Here is a 17,147-nt window from a genome sequence, read left to right on the forward strand (position 1 = left end):
ACTGCCTCCATTTCTTCCCTTTCTATTTGCCAGGAGCTGATAGGACCAGTGGCCATGATCTTAGTTTTTTGATGTTGAGCTTCAGACCATATTTTGCGCTCTCCTCTTTCACCCTCATTAAAAGGTTCTTTAATTCCTCCTCACTTTCTGCCATCAAGGTTGTGTCATCTGCATATCTGAGGTTGTTGATATTTCTTCCAGCAATCTTAATTCCGGCTTGGGATTCATCCAGCCCAGCCTTTCGCATGATGAATTATCCATATAAGTTAAATAAGTAGGGAGACAATATACAGCCTTATCGTACTCCTTTCTCAATTTTGAACCAATCAGTTGTTCCATATCCAGTTCTAACTGTAGCTTCTTGTCCCACATCGAGATTTCTCACGAGACAGATGAGGTGATCAGGCACTCCCATTTCTTTAAGAACTTGCCATAGACACAGTCCCTGTAAATACAGTCTGGCAAGTATCTGTTAAGCTGAGCACACTATCAGTATGCATAAGAGATTCAGGAAATAAGTATTTACCATCTCCAAGGAATGGCCAGGCTACTCCGAAAAGGCACTCAAATAAGGTGTTATCAGGTATCCTGGCAGACAGAAGAGAAGCAACATACTCAAATTTCTGCTGGGAACACCTCTTTCTGTGATGTATGTATGATGTTTTGGGGGGTGGTCTTGAGCTACAGGGTAGGCAATTTCAAAAGTCTATACAAGTGCTTGCACAGTGATGTTCTGGGTTCCTCTCCTCCCTCCCTGCATGGGATGAGTGGGGGACTCTGTTGCAATAGGTTAATAAAGATCATGCTTACTAGCTGCTTTGCTTCTCAATACCCTCAGGTTGGCCTCTGTTATTTTCTCCTACCAATAGAGAACCTACATAAGGACTGTATACCGGCTCTTGGATACCCCATAAGGGAAAAAGGAGCCGGTTTTTTTCTTATAACACTGTGAAAAGTGCAAAAAGGATGCTGCAGTGTGGCAGCACTGACCCTCCCTGCCCATTCATATTTGGAAGGTGCCTTCACTGTACTGAGAGAGCCAGTGTGGTGTAGTGGTTAAGAGCGGTAGTCTCGTAATCTGGGGAACCGGGTTCGATTCCCCGCTCCTCCACCTGCAGCTGCTGGGTGACCTTGGGCCAGTCACACTTCTCTGAAGTCTCTCAGCCCCACTCACCTCACAGAGTGTTTGTTGTGGGGGAGGAAGGGAAAGGAGAATGTTAGCCGCTTTGAGACTCCTGAAGGGGAGTGAAAGGCGGGATATCAAATCCAAACTCTTCTTCTTCTACTACTACTGCATTTGGTGCATGCTAAAAAATATTATTTTACCAGTAAGCCTACACAGGCATGTAACTTTTAACATGTAAACTTATGATGTGGTGTAGTGGGTTCCAACATCAGACCAGGACCTGGGAGACCAAGGTTCAAATACCCACGCGACCTCGCTGGGTCAACGTGAGCCAGCTGCTGCATACCTGATAGGGTTGTTGTGGAGATTAAATGAGGGGGAGAACCATGTATACCACTTTGAGATCCATGGAGAAAGAGGTGGCCTATACAGTGGTACCTCGGGTTAAGAACTTAATTCGTTCCGGAGGTCCATTCTTAACCTGAAACTGTTCTTAACCTGAAGCACCACTTTAGCTAATGGGGCCTCCCGCTGCCGCCACATGATTTCTGTTCTCATCCTGAAGCAAAGTTCTCAACCCGAGGTACTATTTCTGGGTTAACCGAGTCTGTAACCTGAAGCGTCTGTAACCCGAGGTACCACTGTAAATGCATTACACATAATTGGCTTTATTCCAATTGCCAGTTTCATTACTTGAGGGCACCAGCGCATGGAAGGCAGAGCATCCCATAAGCAGGGACGAGGCTGCGAAAGAACACATCCACTCTGGCCGAGGCCGGCTTTGCAATGACATCAAGAGCGACCAGCTCTCGGTGGCCTTTCCTGTCCCCTGATCAGTCACTCTTTAAACTGGGAATTAAACCAGGGATTTTCCTCTTGAAAAGCAGGTGATTCGCTAACTGCGTTCCCTGTATCTCCCCCGCCTCTATGACAAGAAGAAACACGGCAGTACAACCCTATAGTGGGGAGCATGAACATCCCTCACCAGTCTGTCTCTGGGGTGTGTGTGTGTGTGTGTGTGAGAGAGAGAGAGAGAGAGAGAGAGAGAGAGAGCTGTACCAGTTGAACTTCCACCATTCTTCACAGCGCTTAGTAGCCTAGGTAGAACGACCAGCGTGCCAAAATCTCAAACGAGAGCCTCTACGCCTATGATAGGCGTGTAGCAGCAGCAGCAGTCAGGAGTTTGGCAGGTGCAGCTGGACTCCTAGCTGGCCCCCTTCCCTCTCCTATGCCCCTGCAGGAAAGGCAGAGGAGCCCGGCTGCTGGCGTTTAGGCGAGGGTTCAGAGCCCCCAACAAGGATTCCTCAGCGTCACGTGTGAACGCGTCCCAAGAAGCCTTTCTCCTTGCACTTAGGGCTTGACCTCCGCCGAGCGCTTAGGGTTGCCTTGTAAAGCAATGACGCGGGGCAATAAGAGCTTGCGAAGAGCCGCAGGGCAGCGGTACAAAGGTTGCTTTGTGTTTCCTGGGTTTGCCATGGGGCACCCTCCTCACCCCAACCCGCCGCCGTTTCGATTGCGCACGGGGGGGGGGGGCTGACTCAGGAGCAAAGGATCTCCAGCCCTCTGATCCAACCAACCAGCCAGCCAGAAGCCCTTTCCAGCAGCTCGGGGATCCAGATCCCCCGGGGAGCAGCTGCCAAGGCCTTCCTCCCACAAAATCCCGCAGCTCGCGCGCCGCCGGCTCGTATTTAACAGATGGCGAGTTGATCGCGGGCCCCAGTGCAGGTCGAGCAGCAGATGGTGGCCGGCTCTCTTCTCTGCTCTCTTGCGCCCTCTGCCGCTAGGACTGGGCTGCAGCCCAAAGCACCCCGACGCACACAAAAGGCAGGAATTCCTCCGAAGAGTCTCGTGCATCCGAATTCTTGGTGGTCTCTTTAATAATAATAATAATAAAATCGAAGTTTTTATTTTGCATCATGACGACTAATCTCACCGCCAAAAATCACCGTTTGATGCTGAGTGATGGGAACAGCATCCCTGTGATTGGACTTGGGACATACTCAGACCCTAAAACGGTAAGAGCATTTATTACTTTTCTCCCCCTCGCATGAATATGAACTCACCACAGCGGTTCATTGTTAAGGTTCTGTTTCTTGAAAGGAGGCGTCTCTGTCTCCCCAGCTTCTTTTGAAACTTGTTTGGACTTTAGATTCTCCCCTCGCATTTCAACCCCATGCTTCCAACCCCCCTGAACTCGTTAAAATTTATCTTGCAGAGATGTGATCAGCCTTGAAGAGTGAAATACGGTGAACCAGTAAGCCAATCTCTGGGGCCTCTTTTGCAAAATTCATTCAGCACAAATCAAACAAGCCAGAACATCATGTGTATTTAAACTTGGTTGTGGGTGTTTGCTGTTGACTCTGATGTAATTCAAGTGACTCTTAAGGCTACATTCTTACACATGCAGACTTGAGGGTTAAGCACCCTGAGGCGGCAATGCTAAATGCTCACTTACCTGGGAATAAACCCCAGTGAAAGCTTTGTGCGTGATATCTAACTCGGCCACACTCCCACTGAAAGAAATTAGTCCTAGATTCTAAACGCAGTGATTTCAGCGAGTGTGATTTAGTCAGATGTCACCCAGTGGGGTTTACTTCTGAGTAAACCTGCCTAGGCTTGGACGCTGATAGTGGGACTTTTCTTCTGAGTTTAAATGTGCAAGAGATTTGGCTGCAAGCCCGTTTATAGAGTCGCGCTCTGCTCAAGTGTCGTTGATAAAGAATTGTGAGTTAAGGAAAGTACTCATCTCTCACCTACATTAAATCAGGGCGATGGATAAGTGCTCAATGTTGGTTGGATCTATTGTGCAAGATAGATGGCAGACCAGGGCTAAAGATGGCTTTAGACTTGTAGGATCGACTCTGTCTCTCACTGGGGCTCCAAGACCCACCAGTCAGAGCTTGGGGTGAAAGACATACATACAGTTAGCACGGAAGCCCTGGGCACCCCCCCCCCAGCCCATGCTGAGCTCAGGGCTTTGTTTCCATCGCCAGAACTGTACAGAGCTCACACAAAAGACTGGGGGTGGGATAGCTCTCAGCAGCCTCTCTTAGGTGTTTCTAGCAGGACTCTGCTAGCAATCACACACACTTACATGGTTTTTAAAAGGGGGAAAGACACTCTGTGGCCACTGCTAACCTCCGATGGCTGTATTCTCCTTCCATTGTTGGATGCATACCATTCCGATTCTTGGAAACCGCAGAAGGGGAGAGTGATTCCCCCCCCTTTCTGCTAGTGCTCTGGTCCTGCTTGCAAGCTTCCCAAAGGCATCTGGGTGGTCACTGCGAGGCAACAGGATGCTAGACTAGATGGGCCACTGGAGTGATCCAGGGTGTCTTCTTGAATTCTTCTTGTTGTTTAGTCGTTTAGTCGTGTCCAACTCTTTGTGACCCCATGGACCAGAGCACGCCAGGCACTTCTGTCTTCCACTGCCTCCCACAGTTTAGTCAAACTCATGCTGGTAGCTTCGAGAACACTGTCCAACCATCTCATCCTCTGTCGTCCCCTTCTCCTTGTGCCCTCCATCTTTCCCAACATCAGGGTCTTTTCCAGGGAGTCTTCTCTTCTCATGACGTGGCCAAAGTATTGGAGCCTCGGCTTCACAATCTGTCCTTCCAGTGAGCACTCAGGGCTGATTTCCTTCAGAATGGAGAGGTTTGATCTTCTTGCAGTCCATGGGACTCTCAAGAGTCTCCTCCAGCACCATAATTCAAAAGCATCAATTCTCCTTGTATTCTTGCCTCCCAACAAATCCCACCTATTCACTGCTGCTGTAGATCAGGGGTGAGCAGATTTTAGCCTGATAAAAACTTGAAACTCAAGAGCTATACATTGGAGCCAGATACAACACACACACACACACACACACATGGATAGAATTACAGAGCAGGGTGCGTATAAGTAGGGGCTGAGCCCAAGAGCTCCCCCCCCCCAACAGCCCCCAATTACCGGGACTGATCTGTACTCCCTCGAAAGTCCCCATCTGGTTTTCCTTGCAGACTTATTTAAGGGAAGGGCAATGCAAGAGCAGTTGCTATGTATGCAGAAGGTCGCAGGTTCAATTCCTGGTGTCTCCAGGTAGGACTGGGAGGGAGGTTGCCTGAACCCCAGAGAGCCCCTGCCAGCCAGCGTAGACCAGTAGTTCCCAATACTTCCCTCCAATGCAACCTCCCTCCCAGTCCTACCATGGACCACTTGAAAATTGCTGATGGTCCTGATGGACCAGTTTTTTCTGCATGTCAAGGCAATTCAAAGAATCATAGAATTGCAGAGTTGGAAGGGACCCCCAGGACCACCTGGTCCAACCCCCCTGTAATGCAGGAATATGCAGCTGACCCTGCGCCACTTAGTCTTTCAGCCGAGCCGACCTCACAGGGTACTTGTGTGCATAGAATGGGGAGGAGGAGAATAACCATCTATGCCACCCTTGAGCTTCTTGCAGAAAAGGGGGGGGGGCACAGAAATGTAATGAAGTACATCAATGAAATAAGGAACGCTCTGTTTCTATTGCTAGATGTCCTAGGACAGGCATCCCCAACCTGCGGCCCTCCAGATGTTTTGGCCTACAACTCCCATGATCCCTAACTAACAGGACCAGTGGTCAGGGATGATGGGAATTGTAGTCCAAAACATCTGGAGAGCCACAGGTTGGGGATGCTTGTCCTAGGAGTCCAGAATCAAAAGGAAGCCTGCATTCAGGCACAAGGCAAGGTGAGATGACCAGCTCAGGCAGCAAGGATCCACAGGGACAGCCGATCCCGGTATAGATCTTTATTCCACCCAGCCAGCCATTCCTGGTGTAGTTCTTCACTCACCCCTTCTTCCCTGGTGAGAAGGGGGGGCGCCCTTTTTTTCCGCCTTGGGCGCCAGAATGTCTTGGACCCAGCCCCTGATTGCAAGGGGAGCCAATATGGTTCCCTCCAAGAGCTGGAGTACAACTTCCCCACATCCCTGGCCGTTGGCTATGCTGACTTGCAGTTCACCAACATCTGGAGGAACAAAGCCAGAGGCCTGCTGATGTGCATATTATCGCAGCCTTGACAATGATTTGATTGCAAGGTGGGGGTCTAACTCTTCAAAATAGCTAAATAAATTCCATATATGCATGAAAGCAAGTCCCAAGGCAGGAAGCAAAGCTTAATTCTGAGTAAATATATGAAGGATCAGGCGGCACATATTTGTTCAGCCTTGGAATTTTTCTCCAAAGGAGGGAAAGGGAATCCTTTTGTTTGCCGGCTGGTGTTCCATCATGCATGTGCAATACAACATGAGAGAAGGAGCTTTGTCAGTTGAAGGGCTTCTACGTGTCCAGACAATAAGGTTACTCAGTTCTGAATGGTTAAAAACTTGTTATTTTTAAATATTTTTAAGGTCAGCTCATCTCTCTTAATACAGTCTGGTACTTTTCTTATCCCTTGGCATTTGATGACAGAGTTGTTGTGAAGATAAAAATGGAGGGGGGGGGAACGATGTAGATAATTCCTTGATCTCTTTGTGGGAAAGGCAGGCTACAAAATGTATTTATTTCTTTGTCATCCCCCCACAAAAAAACCCATTTATAAACAGCTTCATAGTTTAAAACTCTTTAAGTGGTAAATGTGAGAGAGATAAGTGAATAAGGATGGCTGAGAATTCCGTTGGCAAGAGAAATAGGTGTGGAAATTGCCTCGATTGGCATGTCAGCCCAAGGATGCCCTTGCTAACCCGAGGTCACAAAGTGAACTCGGTGGGAACCAAATGGGATTGTATGACTCCCTAGCCCTAGAAGTGCTTTCTAAGGTTTGCTGCCTGCCAATCCTGCTGCACTGAACAAATATAAAAGATGAAGAAATGTGCCGGAGCCTCTCGCATTCAAAGGAATGCCCCTGGAACAAAAGCCCAGATTCCATCACCCCAATTGCTGGGGCTCCTCAAACTGAGTGCCAAAACCAACTGTCGGAAGACGCCAAGGCATCTGTGTGTGCCTCTTGATGTGGTGCACTGGGCATTAGAGTTTATCTTCATCTTTGGACAGCCTTAATATCTACCAAAGCATACCGGATGCTCACAGGCTGATTCTTTCAGCCCATGTTTGCTTAGCACTAAGGTGGGCCATACTGGGGCGGGAGGGCGAGGAAGGAGAGTGGATAGGATGGTCTGTACTACTCTTGGCTACTAATTTTCTGAATGCTCTCCTACTTTATGTATTAAAACCTTCCTGTGGATACTGACAAACCAACATCTGTTTGACCATTATTGTCATTTCCCATTTTCAGAAGACTCTGTAAAAAAAATAATAATGAAAGGGAGTCTTCAAAAATGCTTCAGGTTTGCAGAAAGAACATCTGGGTGATGCCATATTTTGAATGATATTTCGTCCCAGTAATGTTGCGCAGCTTCCCCCCCCCCAAAAAAACTGGGCACGCTCCAGAGGTTGTTGGACTCCAAATCCCATCAGCCCCAGCCAGCATGGCCAACAGTCAGGGATGATGGTAACTGGAGTCTAGCACCACCTGGAGGGGAGATGCTGCCCCTTCATGTGCCTGAAATAAATGCATATTCTCCCCATGCAAACCCTTTCCCCTGTGACTTTTCATGTTGCAGTTTGGACCGCAAAGCTCCTTGGCCCAGGGGCTTGCCCAGCAGTGTTTTCCTAAGATATTATGCACTCTGATGGTACTACACCAGTGGTGGGGAAACTCTGGCTCTGTGGCCAAACATGGCCCCCTGGGCCTCTCTATCTGGCCCTCAAAAGTCTCCCCAAGGCACCCCTCTCCCTGGGCCTGCTTTCTCAGGCTAAACATAGCCAGTTCCTTCACTTGATCTTCATAGGACATGTTTTCCATACCGCTGGCTACCCTTAGCATATAAACGCATCATGAATCATCTGTTATTGGGGTCTGTGGGCAAGTAAAACTTGCAAACCATTGTAGTTCTATTTCTGTAATGGTGTGAATCAGCAAGTTACCCCATCAACTTGCATTTCTTGTTTAAATATAAAATCATAGAATTGTAGAGTTGGAAGGGACACCGAGGGTCTTCTAACTCAACCACCTGCAATGCAGGAATCTCAGCTAAAGCATCCATGAGAGATGACCATCCAACCTCCAAGGAAGTCTACCAGCTTCCAAGGGATACTGTTCTACTGTCAAACAGCTCTTCCTGTCAGAAACTTGTTCCTGATGTTTAGAATCTCTTTCCTTGTAACTTGAAGCCATTGGTTTGAGTCCTACAAGCTTGTTCCCTCTTCCATATGACAGCCCTTGAGATTTTTGAAGATGGCTATGATATCTCCTCTTAGTCTCCACTTTTCCAGGCTATACATACCCAGCTCCTTCAAGTGCTCACCATAAGGTTTGATTTCCAGACCCTTGATCATCTTGGTTGCCCTCCTCTGCACATGTTCCAGCTTGCCAACATCCTTCTTAAATTGTGGTGCCCAGAACCAAACACAGTACTCCAGGTATGGTCTGACTAAGGCAGAATAGAGTGGTGCTATGACTTCCCTTGATCTGGACACTATACTTCTGTTGATGCAGCCTAGAATAGCATTCACTTTTTTTTGCTGCTGCATCACACTCTTGACTCATGTTGAGCTTGTGATCCATTAAGACCCCTAGATCCTCTTCATATGTCCTACTAGTAAGCCAGGTGTTCCCCATCTTATATGTGTATCTGGTTCTTCCTGCCTAAGTGAAGAACCTTACATTTGTCCCTATTGAAATTCATTTTATTATTCATTTTATTATAACCTACCACAATCTCTTGGCAAAACAGACAAGTGGGGGGGGGGTTACCCACAATATTGAGCTTCAGACTAAAAGCTTGGGGGCAGTGGGAGAGTAAGGCCAATTTAAATGCCTGATCCTTATATATGAACCAGGGATACTCCGAGTGAAAAATCACTGTTCTCTATGTCAGCAATAAGGTGTGTGTTCTGAAACAATGGCTCAATAAGTAAGACTAAAGGCAAGAAGGTCATTGGAATACACACCTTGGAAGCTGAACAGGGGGGCAAGGGGCAGGGGGGGTGATCCTAGCTGGGTTACCACTCACCCAACCTCAGCAGGAAACACTCCACCAACAGCCATGGTTCTCAAACTTTTTTTTTCTCTGAACCACACTTTGAGAATAATTTTTTTTCTTGCATCCCACTGATTTTTTTCTGTTGTTAAGAAGTGTGGTGTAGTGGTTAAGAGCAGTAGACTCGTAATCTGGGGAACCAGGTTTGCTTCCCTGCTCCTCCACATGCAGCTGCTGGGTGACCTTGGGCCAGTCACACTTCTCTGAAGTCTCTCAGCCCCACTCACCTCACAGAGTGTTTGTTGTGGGGGAGGAAGGGAAAGGAGAATGTTAGCCACTTTGAGACTCCTTCAGGTAGTGATAAAGCGGGATAGCAAATCCAAACTCTTCTTTAAGCAGCCAGATCCATCACTCACACCCTTGGCAAGGAGCTGTATTGCTGCTCCACCCAAAAAAAATTACTTTGCCACAATAGCCATATTAGAAATTACTACATTTTACGTGTCCCAAGTACTTGAAGCGCCCAGGGTAAGAATGAAGAGCAAAAAACTTAAAATAATGCATGCCTTTGTGTGGGAAGATTGGGAAACCTCTCCAACATTTTATCTCACCACAACAGTGGTGGTTTTGTTGCCCCACACGTATACTTCATACACCTCATAGTGTAATAGGCGATTTTTGCAAAAACAAAACCCTGGGTTTGTGCCCTTGGCATGAACTGGTTTCACCAACCCCTAGGCATGCCTCTGTTTGCAGTGTTTAGAGTGGATTACAGCAAGGTTTGGGGGGGGGGAGGCAGGGTGGGGACTAATAAAATTCAAACAGCCAACAACAATTTTAGGCATTTGTCTGCTGCCCTTATCTTAAAAAAAGGGAGTGGCCTTAAAGAATTTGGGCGCAATAGAAATCTCTGTGGTGGTCTCTGTGAGGCAAGGCATTCCACCATCTAGGCCTAGCCATAGAGAGAAGGCCCTTTCCCACGGCCCAGCCAGTCCTGCCTCAGGCACTGTCAAGACACAAAGACGGGTCTTCACAGCAGATATTGTGGGGAGGAGATGGGCTGTGGGTGGCGGTTCATTAGGGCAAGTGGGGTGCTGCCCCACCAACCTTGGCCAACCCTCCCTTGCCTTGCCTTGCCTTCTTATTGCTTACGCCCAGTCCAGGGGAGTGGGCCCTGGCTGTCAGTTTCTTCTGCCTTAATCTCTTCATTGCTGCTGTGGATAGGGACAAAACTAGAGTAAGTTGCCTGTGCCCGTCATTGATTCTTGACTCCATCTGCTCTTGACTTCCATTCCTTCCACCTCCCAGCCCTAATGGGCCCCAGCCCCACTGTGGGCAGCTTCACGGTACTTTTATTGGGATTGAATATATTTTTGTTTATTCCATCTTCTAGGCTTTGTAGCCTCCAAAGGTGGCACACAAAGCAACCAGTGAAACAAATATTTTATTTATTTTGTTATTTAGTTAGCTTTTGAAACAATAAAGCAAAACCAACAGCAACGTTAAGTAGCATTAATATAACGGCAGTAGAGAAAACTATTATTAAAACATAAGCCGACTAGAATGAAACAAAGTATTTAGGGCTCTTCTGAAAGCCAACTAAGAGATACATATATTCCAGAGATAAATATATATTTGGAACGGACACAGATGAGGAGCCACCAAGGAGAAGGCCCTGGAACTCAGTAACCCAATAGCTCTCACCAAATTATGGGCCGTTTGTTGCAAATTTTAAGGTTCAGGTGGGTACAGATGGGTATAGGTGGTCCCTTGAGTATCCTGACTATTTAAATGGGATCACCAACACTTTTGAATGGTTGCGTAGAAATGAACTTGCAGTCAATGCAGCTGTTGCAAAGTGGGTATAATATGCTCACCCATGGGTGAGCTAGCACTCGCATTCTTGCTGCCTGGGTTTGGACCAATCAGATTTTCCATTTGGTTGCCACATGTAGATCACACTGCAATAAACACAATTCCAATCTGAAAGTAACAAAGATGTGTGCCATGAGATATTGATCGGTCCCCTTGACCATGGATTGGAGAGAGTTGGGCAGTGGTTTTCATTAGGAACCCGAGTTCGAGAAGGGGAATTTTTCTTCTAGCAATCATTATTGGGAAAAGAAGAGACCAGGACGTGAAATCGAAGGAAAGGGAACTGTTTTGAAGAATGTTTCTTGTCCTCCTTATACTGGAAATGTCACACAAGAATGCCTAATGGAAAGTTAAGCCTGCCTTTTTGCATATGAACAGGAATAATAGAATCAAAGCACTGGAACCTGGGAAAGATCTTAGAATAGTCTAAACCAGCCCCCTGAACTGAGAAGGACTTTATTATTATAGATTAATCATTCTTGACAGATGTTTATCTACCCATCTCTTCAAAAGCTAAAATTGATTTCCCCCCATCTACCTTAAAACTATTTGTTTAAACAAGCACCAAGTATGGCATTTAGAAGCGTCTTCATAGTATTGAACCCATTTCTTCTTTCTGCAACTTTTGAACGTTGGGGGATTTTGTTAAAAAAACCTGTGGCTGAGGGAGTGTGCTAGAGCCACAGTATACAGCAATGCAAACACAACCTTAATTTTCCAGGTTGAAGAACAAGCACCACCACCCTTTCCTCAGTGGTCTGAAGATCTTACTGCCCTTTCTACATTTGAATGTATATCTTACAATTATCTATCTCGTTTAGAGACCTATTTGGACATATGAATCACATTACATTTACACAAGTTGGAAGCGGGGGTGGTCACCAGTCTTTTTGGGCTCATCTGCAAACTAGAAAAACGGTCATGGACACCAGATATACACCCACCCCCAAACTACATCCAAGCATGCACCACAACCTACTCTATTGGCTACAACAGGATACTTAATCTAATTTCAGCAGGGGGAAGGGAACCCTGCGGGTACCAGGGAAGGCTCTTGCTGGTACATATGCACCCCTGAGCACCATATTGGTGACCCCTGACTTAGAAGACATTGATCCCATTTTCATGGCTGTGATTGACATTGCAAGGGAGCAAGGCTTAATCGTAAGGTCTAATCAAGGCAGCTCTATTTAGCTCAGAGGGAACAAGACTTGCTTGCATTTGGCGATGGCATCCTTATTCCACCTTTGCAAGAGATGCTTCAGGACTCAATTCCTATGTGTTCCCCACTGTGATTCCACCATTGCATTTCCATACCGTGCAGTTTAAGACTCAGTTTGAAGCATGCTTGCTTAGGAGGTAAATCTGGGTGAAAACAATGGGACTTAATTCCAAATACACAGAATTAAGAATTAGACCTGGCTGTGAAAATAGACTTATTTTTTTGAGAACTAATCTTCATGGAATAGTTGTTCAAAATTCAGATTTTTAAGAGGATGTCCTTAACAGAGGTTAATTTCAGTGTGGTTATCAGTCAAGCCAACTAAGCACAGAATGTTGGTTTTTGGGGGGCAGGGGGCGGGGCTGGAATTCTGGTCAGAACTGGCAGGTCGGATGAAAGTGTGCAATCCATAGTTAAGCCCTAGCTATGTTGTATCTGCAGTAGTTCTTCCTGGCAAGTGAATTGTGGTCTTTGGCACAACTGCACATTGCGAAAACTTATTTCTGAAATTAAAATTCCTGTCTCCTTCAGGTTCAAAGACCATGCAACTGTTTTTAATGAGATTTGCAATGTGGTATTGAAGACTGAGATACTCAATATTTTCAGGGGGGGGGGAGAAAATTTGCCATATTTGAAGTGAGGCCTCCTGAGCATTACAACACTCTCCCTTCCTATAGATTTCAGCAACCGGTATTCAGAGGCATATTGTCTCCTACCTCCACTGTTGAACAGCCATTGTGGCTAAAACATGGCATTTTAGCCTTTTACAAAGCTTTGTTGTTTAGTCGTTTAGTTGTGTCCGACTCTTCATGACCCCATGGACCAGAGCACGCCAGGCACTTCCTGTCGTCCTCTGTCGTCCCCTTCTCCTTGTGCCCTCCATCTTTCCCAACATCAGGGTCTTTTCCAGGGAGTCTTCTCTTCTCATGAGGTGGCCAAAGTATTGGAGCCTCAGCTTCACGATCTGTCCTTCCAGTGAGCACTCAGGGCTGATTTCCTTAGGAATGGTAAACATGCAAAAACTACAGGCCTTAACTGTAAGGCCTTGGAGTTTTGCATTCTTCAGCTACCTTTTTCCTCTTTTAAGCTCAGTATTTTTTTTAATCAATATTTGAGATATTTGTTCATTTGCATTTCACTTGTTGCATTCTTATCTCTGGGAGAGTCAAAACAGATTTTGAATAGGGAAGGGATTTGCTTCAGCTAGTTTTCCCAGTATTGCTTGCTAGCATGGCATGTAGAATATACAGTATTTTTCCGTGTATAAGACTAGGTTTCCCCCCTAAAAAATAATGTCAAAAATTAGGGGGCGTCTTATGCACGGATATTGCCGAGGGTGGGCTGGCGATTGGTTGTTGCCTCAAAAATAGGGGGTGTCTTATACATGGGGGTTGTCTTATAGACTGAAAAATACGGTATTTGCAGCTTCAGTGCAGTTTTATTGCAGATCACAGGTAGGCAACTCCCACCTGATTTGAATTCAAATGCCTTGTTTTAGTGAAAACTAATTATTTAAGAAACACTGACACAACATCTGGACTTCATTATTCAAGACTGATGATACAAGACATTTTTATTTTATTTTTTATTTTATTAAAAAGGGATTCTTGATTCAATTACTTCAGAGAAAATTTCAGGAGGCTTTGACATCTTGCCCACTCACCTCCTCTCTAACTTCTTTTCTTCTCTTTCGGGACAAACTCTGAAAGATTGGTCACATCAACCAGTTTGTTAAGGGTCCCGAGGACTATGAGAGTCTTCTAACAACTCTCAGCACACTTAAAAAAACCTACAGTTCCCAGAATTCTTTTGGGAGAAGCTATTCCTGTTTTAAAGTAGTATACGTGTGCTTTAGATGCAAAGTTAGGTCCTTTAAAATGTACAGTTCTCTGAATTTTCCAAGACAGTTTTTCAGCCAAGTAGTGTGTACACAAATGTATATGCTGGGATAAAATGTGCATAAAAATACATATACACAAATACACAACATGGAAAAATGCATTATATTAGGGGAAAGTGCTTTGCCAGTGTGGTGTAGTGGTTAAGAGCGGGGGACTCATAATCTGGGGAACCGGGTTTGCTTCCCTGCTCCTCCACATGCAGCTGCTGGGTGACCTTGGGCTAGTCACACTTCTCTGAAGCCTCTCAGCCTCACTCACCTCACAGAGTGTTTGTTGTGGGGGAGGAAGGGAAAGGAGATTGTTAGCCGCTTTGAGACTCCTTAAAGGGAGTGAAAGGCGGGATATCAAATCCAAACTCCTCCTCCTCCTCTTCTTCTACTTCTTCTTCTGCAATTGCATACAAGCATATACAGTGGTGCCTCGCAAGACGAAAAGAATCCGTTCCGCGAGTCTCTTCGTCTTGCGGTTTTTTTGTCTTGCGAAGCAAGACCATTAGCGTCTAGTGGATTAGCGCTATTAGCGGCTTAGCGGGCTTAGCGGATCAGCTGATAAGCGGCTTAGTGGCTTAGCGGATCAGCTCTTAAGCGGCTTAGCGGATCAGCTGATAAGCGGCTTAGCGGATCAGCTGTTAAGCGGCTTAGCGGCTTAGGATCAGCTGATAAGCGGCTTAGCGGCTTGGGAAAAAGGGGGGGGAGGGAAAAAACCATGCAGGAGCTTGCAAGACATTTTCGTCTTGCGAAGCAAGCCCATAGGAAATTCGTTTTGCGAAGCAACTCCAAAACGGAAAACCCTTTCGTCTAGCGGGTTTTCCGTCTTGCGAGGCATTCGTCTTGCGGGGCACCACTGTACAGTGGTACCTCGGGTTACATACGCTTCAGGTTACATACGCTTCAGGTTACAGACTCCGCTAACCCAGAAATAGTACCTCAGGTTAAGAACTTTGCTTCAGGATGAGAACAGAAATCGTGCAGTGGTGGCGCGGCACTGTATATGTTAGGAGAAATTTGCACTAAAATACCAATGGCTTAAAAAACCCCAAACTGATGTGGAAACCAAATTTAAGAATGTAAAACTGAGAAACTGAAATTGCCATATTCACCCATCTCTACTGGAAGGGGCTTATTATAACTGGCCAATTCACTTGCTGTATACCACTTTATTGCTTCTGTATTTCCTGTGTTCCACGTATTTTAAAGTGTATGTTTGCTCTGAAATGCACTGTTTGCACTTTAAAAACAAATGCTGGAAAGTATCCAACAGCAGATGCCTTCACTTCCTTCCCATCATCTGAAAAGATCCACCCGTTCCAAGGTTTGGGCATTTTCTTTTGTCCATATTTCCACCCGAATTCACCAGATATACTCGAAGAACTGCTAACAAAACAAAACCCACCAGTCCTCTGGTATTTGCTCAGGAAGGAGATCAAAGCATTTATAACTGTAAGAAATGAAGGGGGATGAAAGTCTAACTTGGAATCTCAGGAGGTTTTTGGGGATCTGGGCATCATTTTGTGCTAATCAGCCTCAGCTGTTAGGCCTCCAAGTTAAAGGCTTATGGCTTCAGGTGGGGTATTAGAAGAACTGAATAAAAAAGGCAAAGGCAACTTCTTTCATGAAAGAAATGTTGGTAATAAGCTATAAACTGTGAGGTTGGAAAGTACAGGATTATAGAGTGGTAAAATGTTGCAAAATAACATTTCCCCTTCTATTTAAGGAGTCACACTTTTAAGATAATGTTTCCCAGAGAACGCCAAAACCTTCAGATCCACAGCTTAAAATGGTCAATTTAAAACTGGCTAATTGGTGCCATTAAGTAACCAAACAATTAAACCCATGTGCACAACGGATAATTGGTGTCATTGTCATACGTGCACATTCCCTTGTCTTTAGGTGCATTAGTTGTTCTGCCCTTAAGCAGGACGGAATGACCCTTTCTATGTACAATTGCGACATGGTGGACCTGCCACAGTTTTGGCACGAAAACTTAGGAAGAGAGCTACTGGATCCAAACAAGCATCGGAAACTAGGAAGTTGCCTAACACCAAATCAGGCCTTTGCTCCATCTAGCTCAATATTGCCTGCTAATGAAGGAATGGGTGTTTCCCAAACCCAAAACTGACTGTGCAAAACTGACTGTTCTCTTTGACAGGCAGCAGCTCTCCAGGGTTTCAGATGATGCGAGTCTCTCCCAGCCCTACTGAGAGGTGCTGAGGTTTGAAGTGGGAACCTCCTGCGTACAAAGCAGATCGTCTGCCACTCAGTTATAGAAAACAATAGAAAAATTATATCCAGAAATATTTCCAGTTTTTGTTTGCTTTTAATCAATTTGGACACATACAGGCTCCAAAATGTTTCAGATTTAGAGTGCTCTGTACATCCAAGCTGTCAGCAAGTCTTTGAAGTACAAAATGAGGAGTGCCCTTTCCCCCCTTAATTTTCTCTCTAGAAGACTGGGTTTTGCAGCAGTAACCTGCAGACCTTCAAAAGGAAGGCTGCATGTGATGGGGTTGGGGTTTAAATCAGTATACCGTATTTTTTGCTCCATAAGACGCACCTAGTTTTTGGAGGAGGATCTGATGGTGAATTTGGGGTGACCCAGTGCAAAAATCCTGAGGATCCATGTGGATCCATGCTTTGTAACCACATTTTTGCACCATTGCAGCCCCAGGAAACAGTGGATGCGTGATTTTTTGGGTGCAGGCTGTAGCCATGGACATGCTATGTGATCTGATGGTGACTTTGGGGTGACTCAATGTAAAAATCCTGGGGATCAATGGGCTTTTACCTCCCTCTCCCAGGCAGCCTCCGCTAGCGTCCCTTATCTCTCTTCGGATCCCACCACTCCCTTCCCTCTTGTTTGCCTTAGTGTCTTTTCCTTAGCTGGAGCAGTTTTTTTGCTCCTCCTTTTCTTCTAATTTCTCTCCTTATTGCTTTAGTCTTTCTGTTTCCCCCCCTTTGCAAGTTTGCTATCTTTACCTCCCCCCCTCCCAGGCAACCTCCTTTATCTCTAGAGTCCCTTATCT

The 17,147-nt window shown here is 45.9% G+C and overlaps 1 protein-coding gene across 1 annotated transcript in view; it reads left to right on the forward strand.

Annotated features, from left to right (window-relative positions):
- The first annotated feature begins 2,622 nt into the window (after positions 1–2,622).
- Positions 2,623–17,147, forward strand: part of AKR1D1 (aldo-keto reductase family 1 member D1) — a 42,594-nt gene continuing 28,069 nt past the window's right edge. Inside the window, exon 1 of the mRNA XM_082240630.1 lies at positions 2,623–3,141. Within this exon, the coding sequence (XP_082096756.1) occupies positions 3,043–3,141 (99 nt within the window). The 5' untranslated portion in view covers positions 2,623–3,042. The remainder of the gene's footprint in view (positions 3,142–17,147) is intronic.

The sequence above is a fragment of the Podarcis vaucheri genome (assembly GCF_965113315.1).
Source record: "Podarcis vaucheri genome assembly, chromosome: 10".
Classification (NCBI taxonomy): Eukaryota; Metazoa; Chordata; class Lepidosauria; order Squamata; family Lacertidae; genus Podarcis; species Podarcis vaucheri.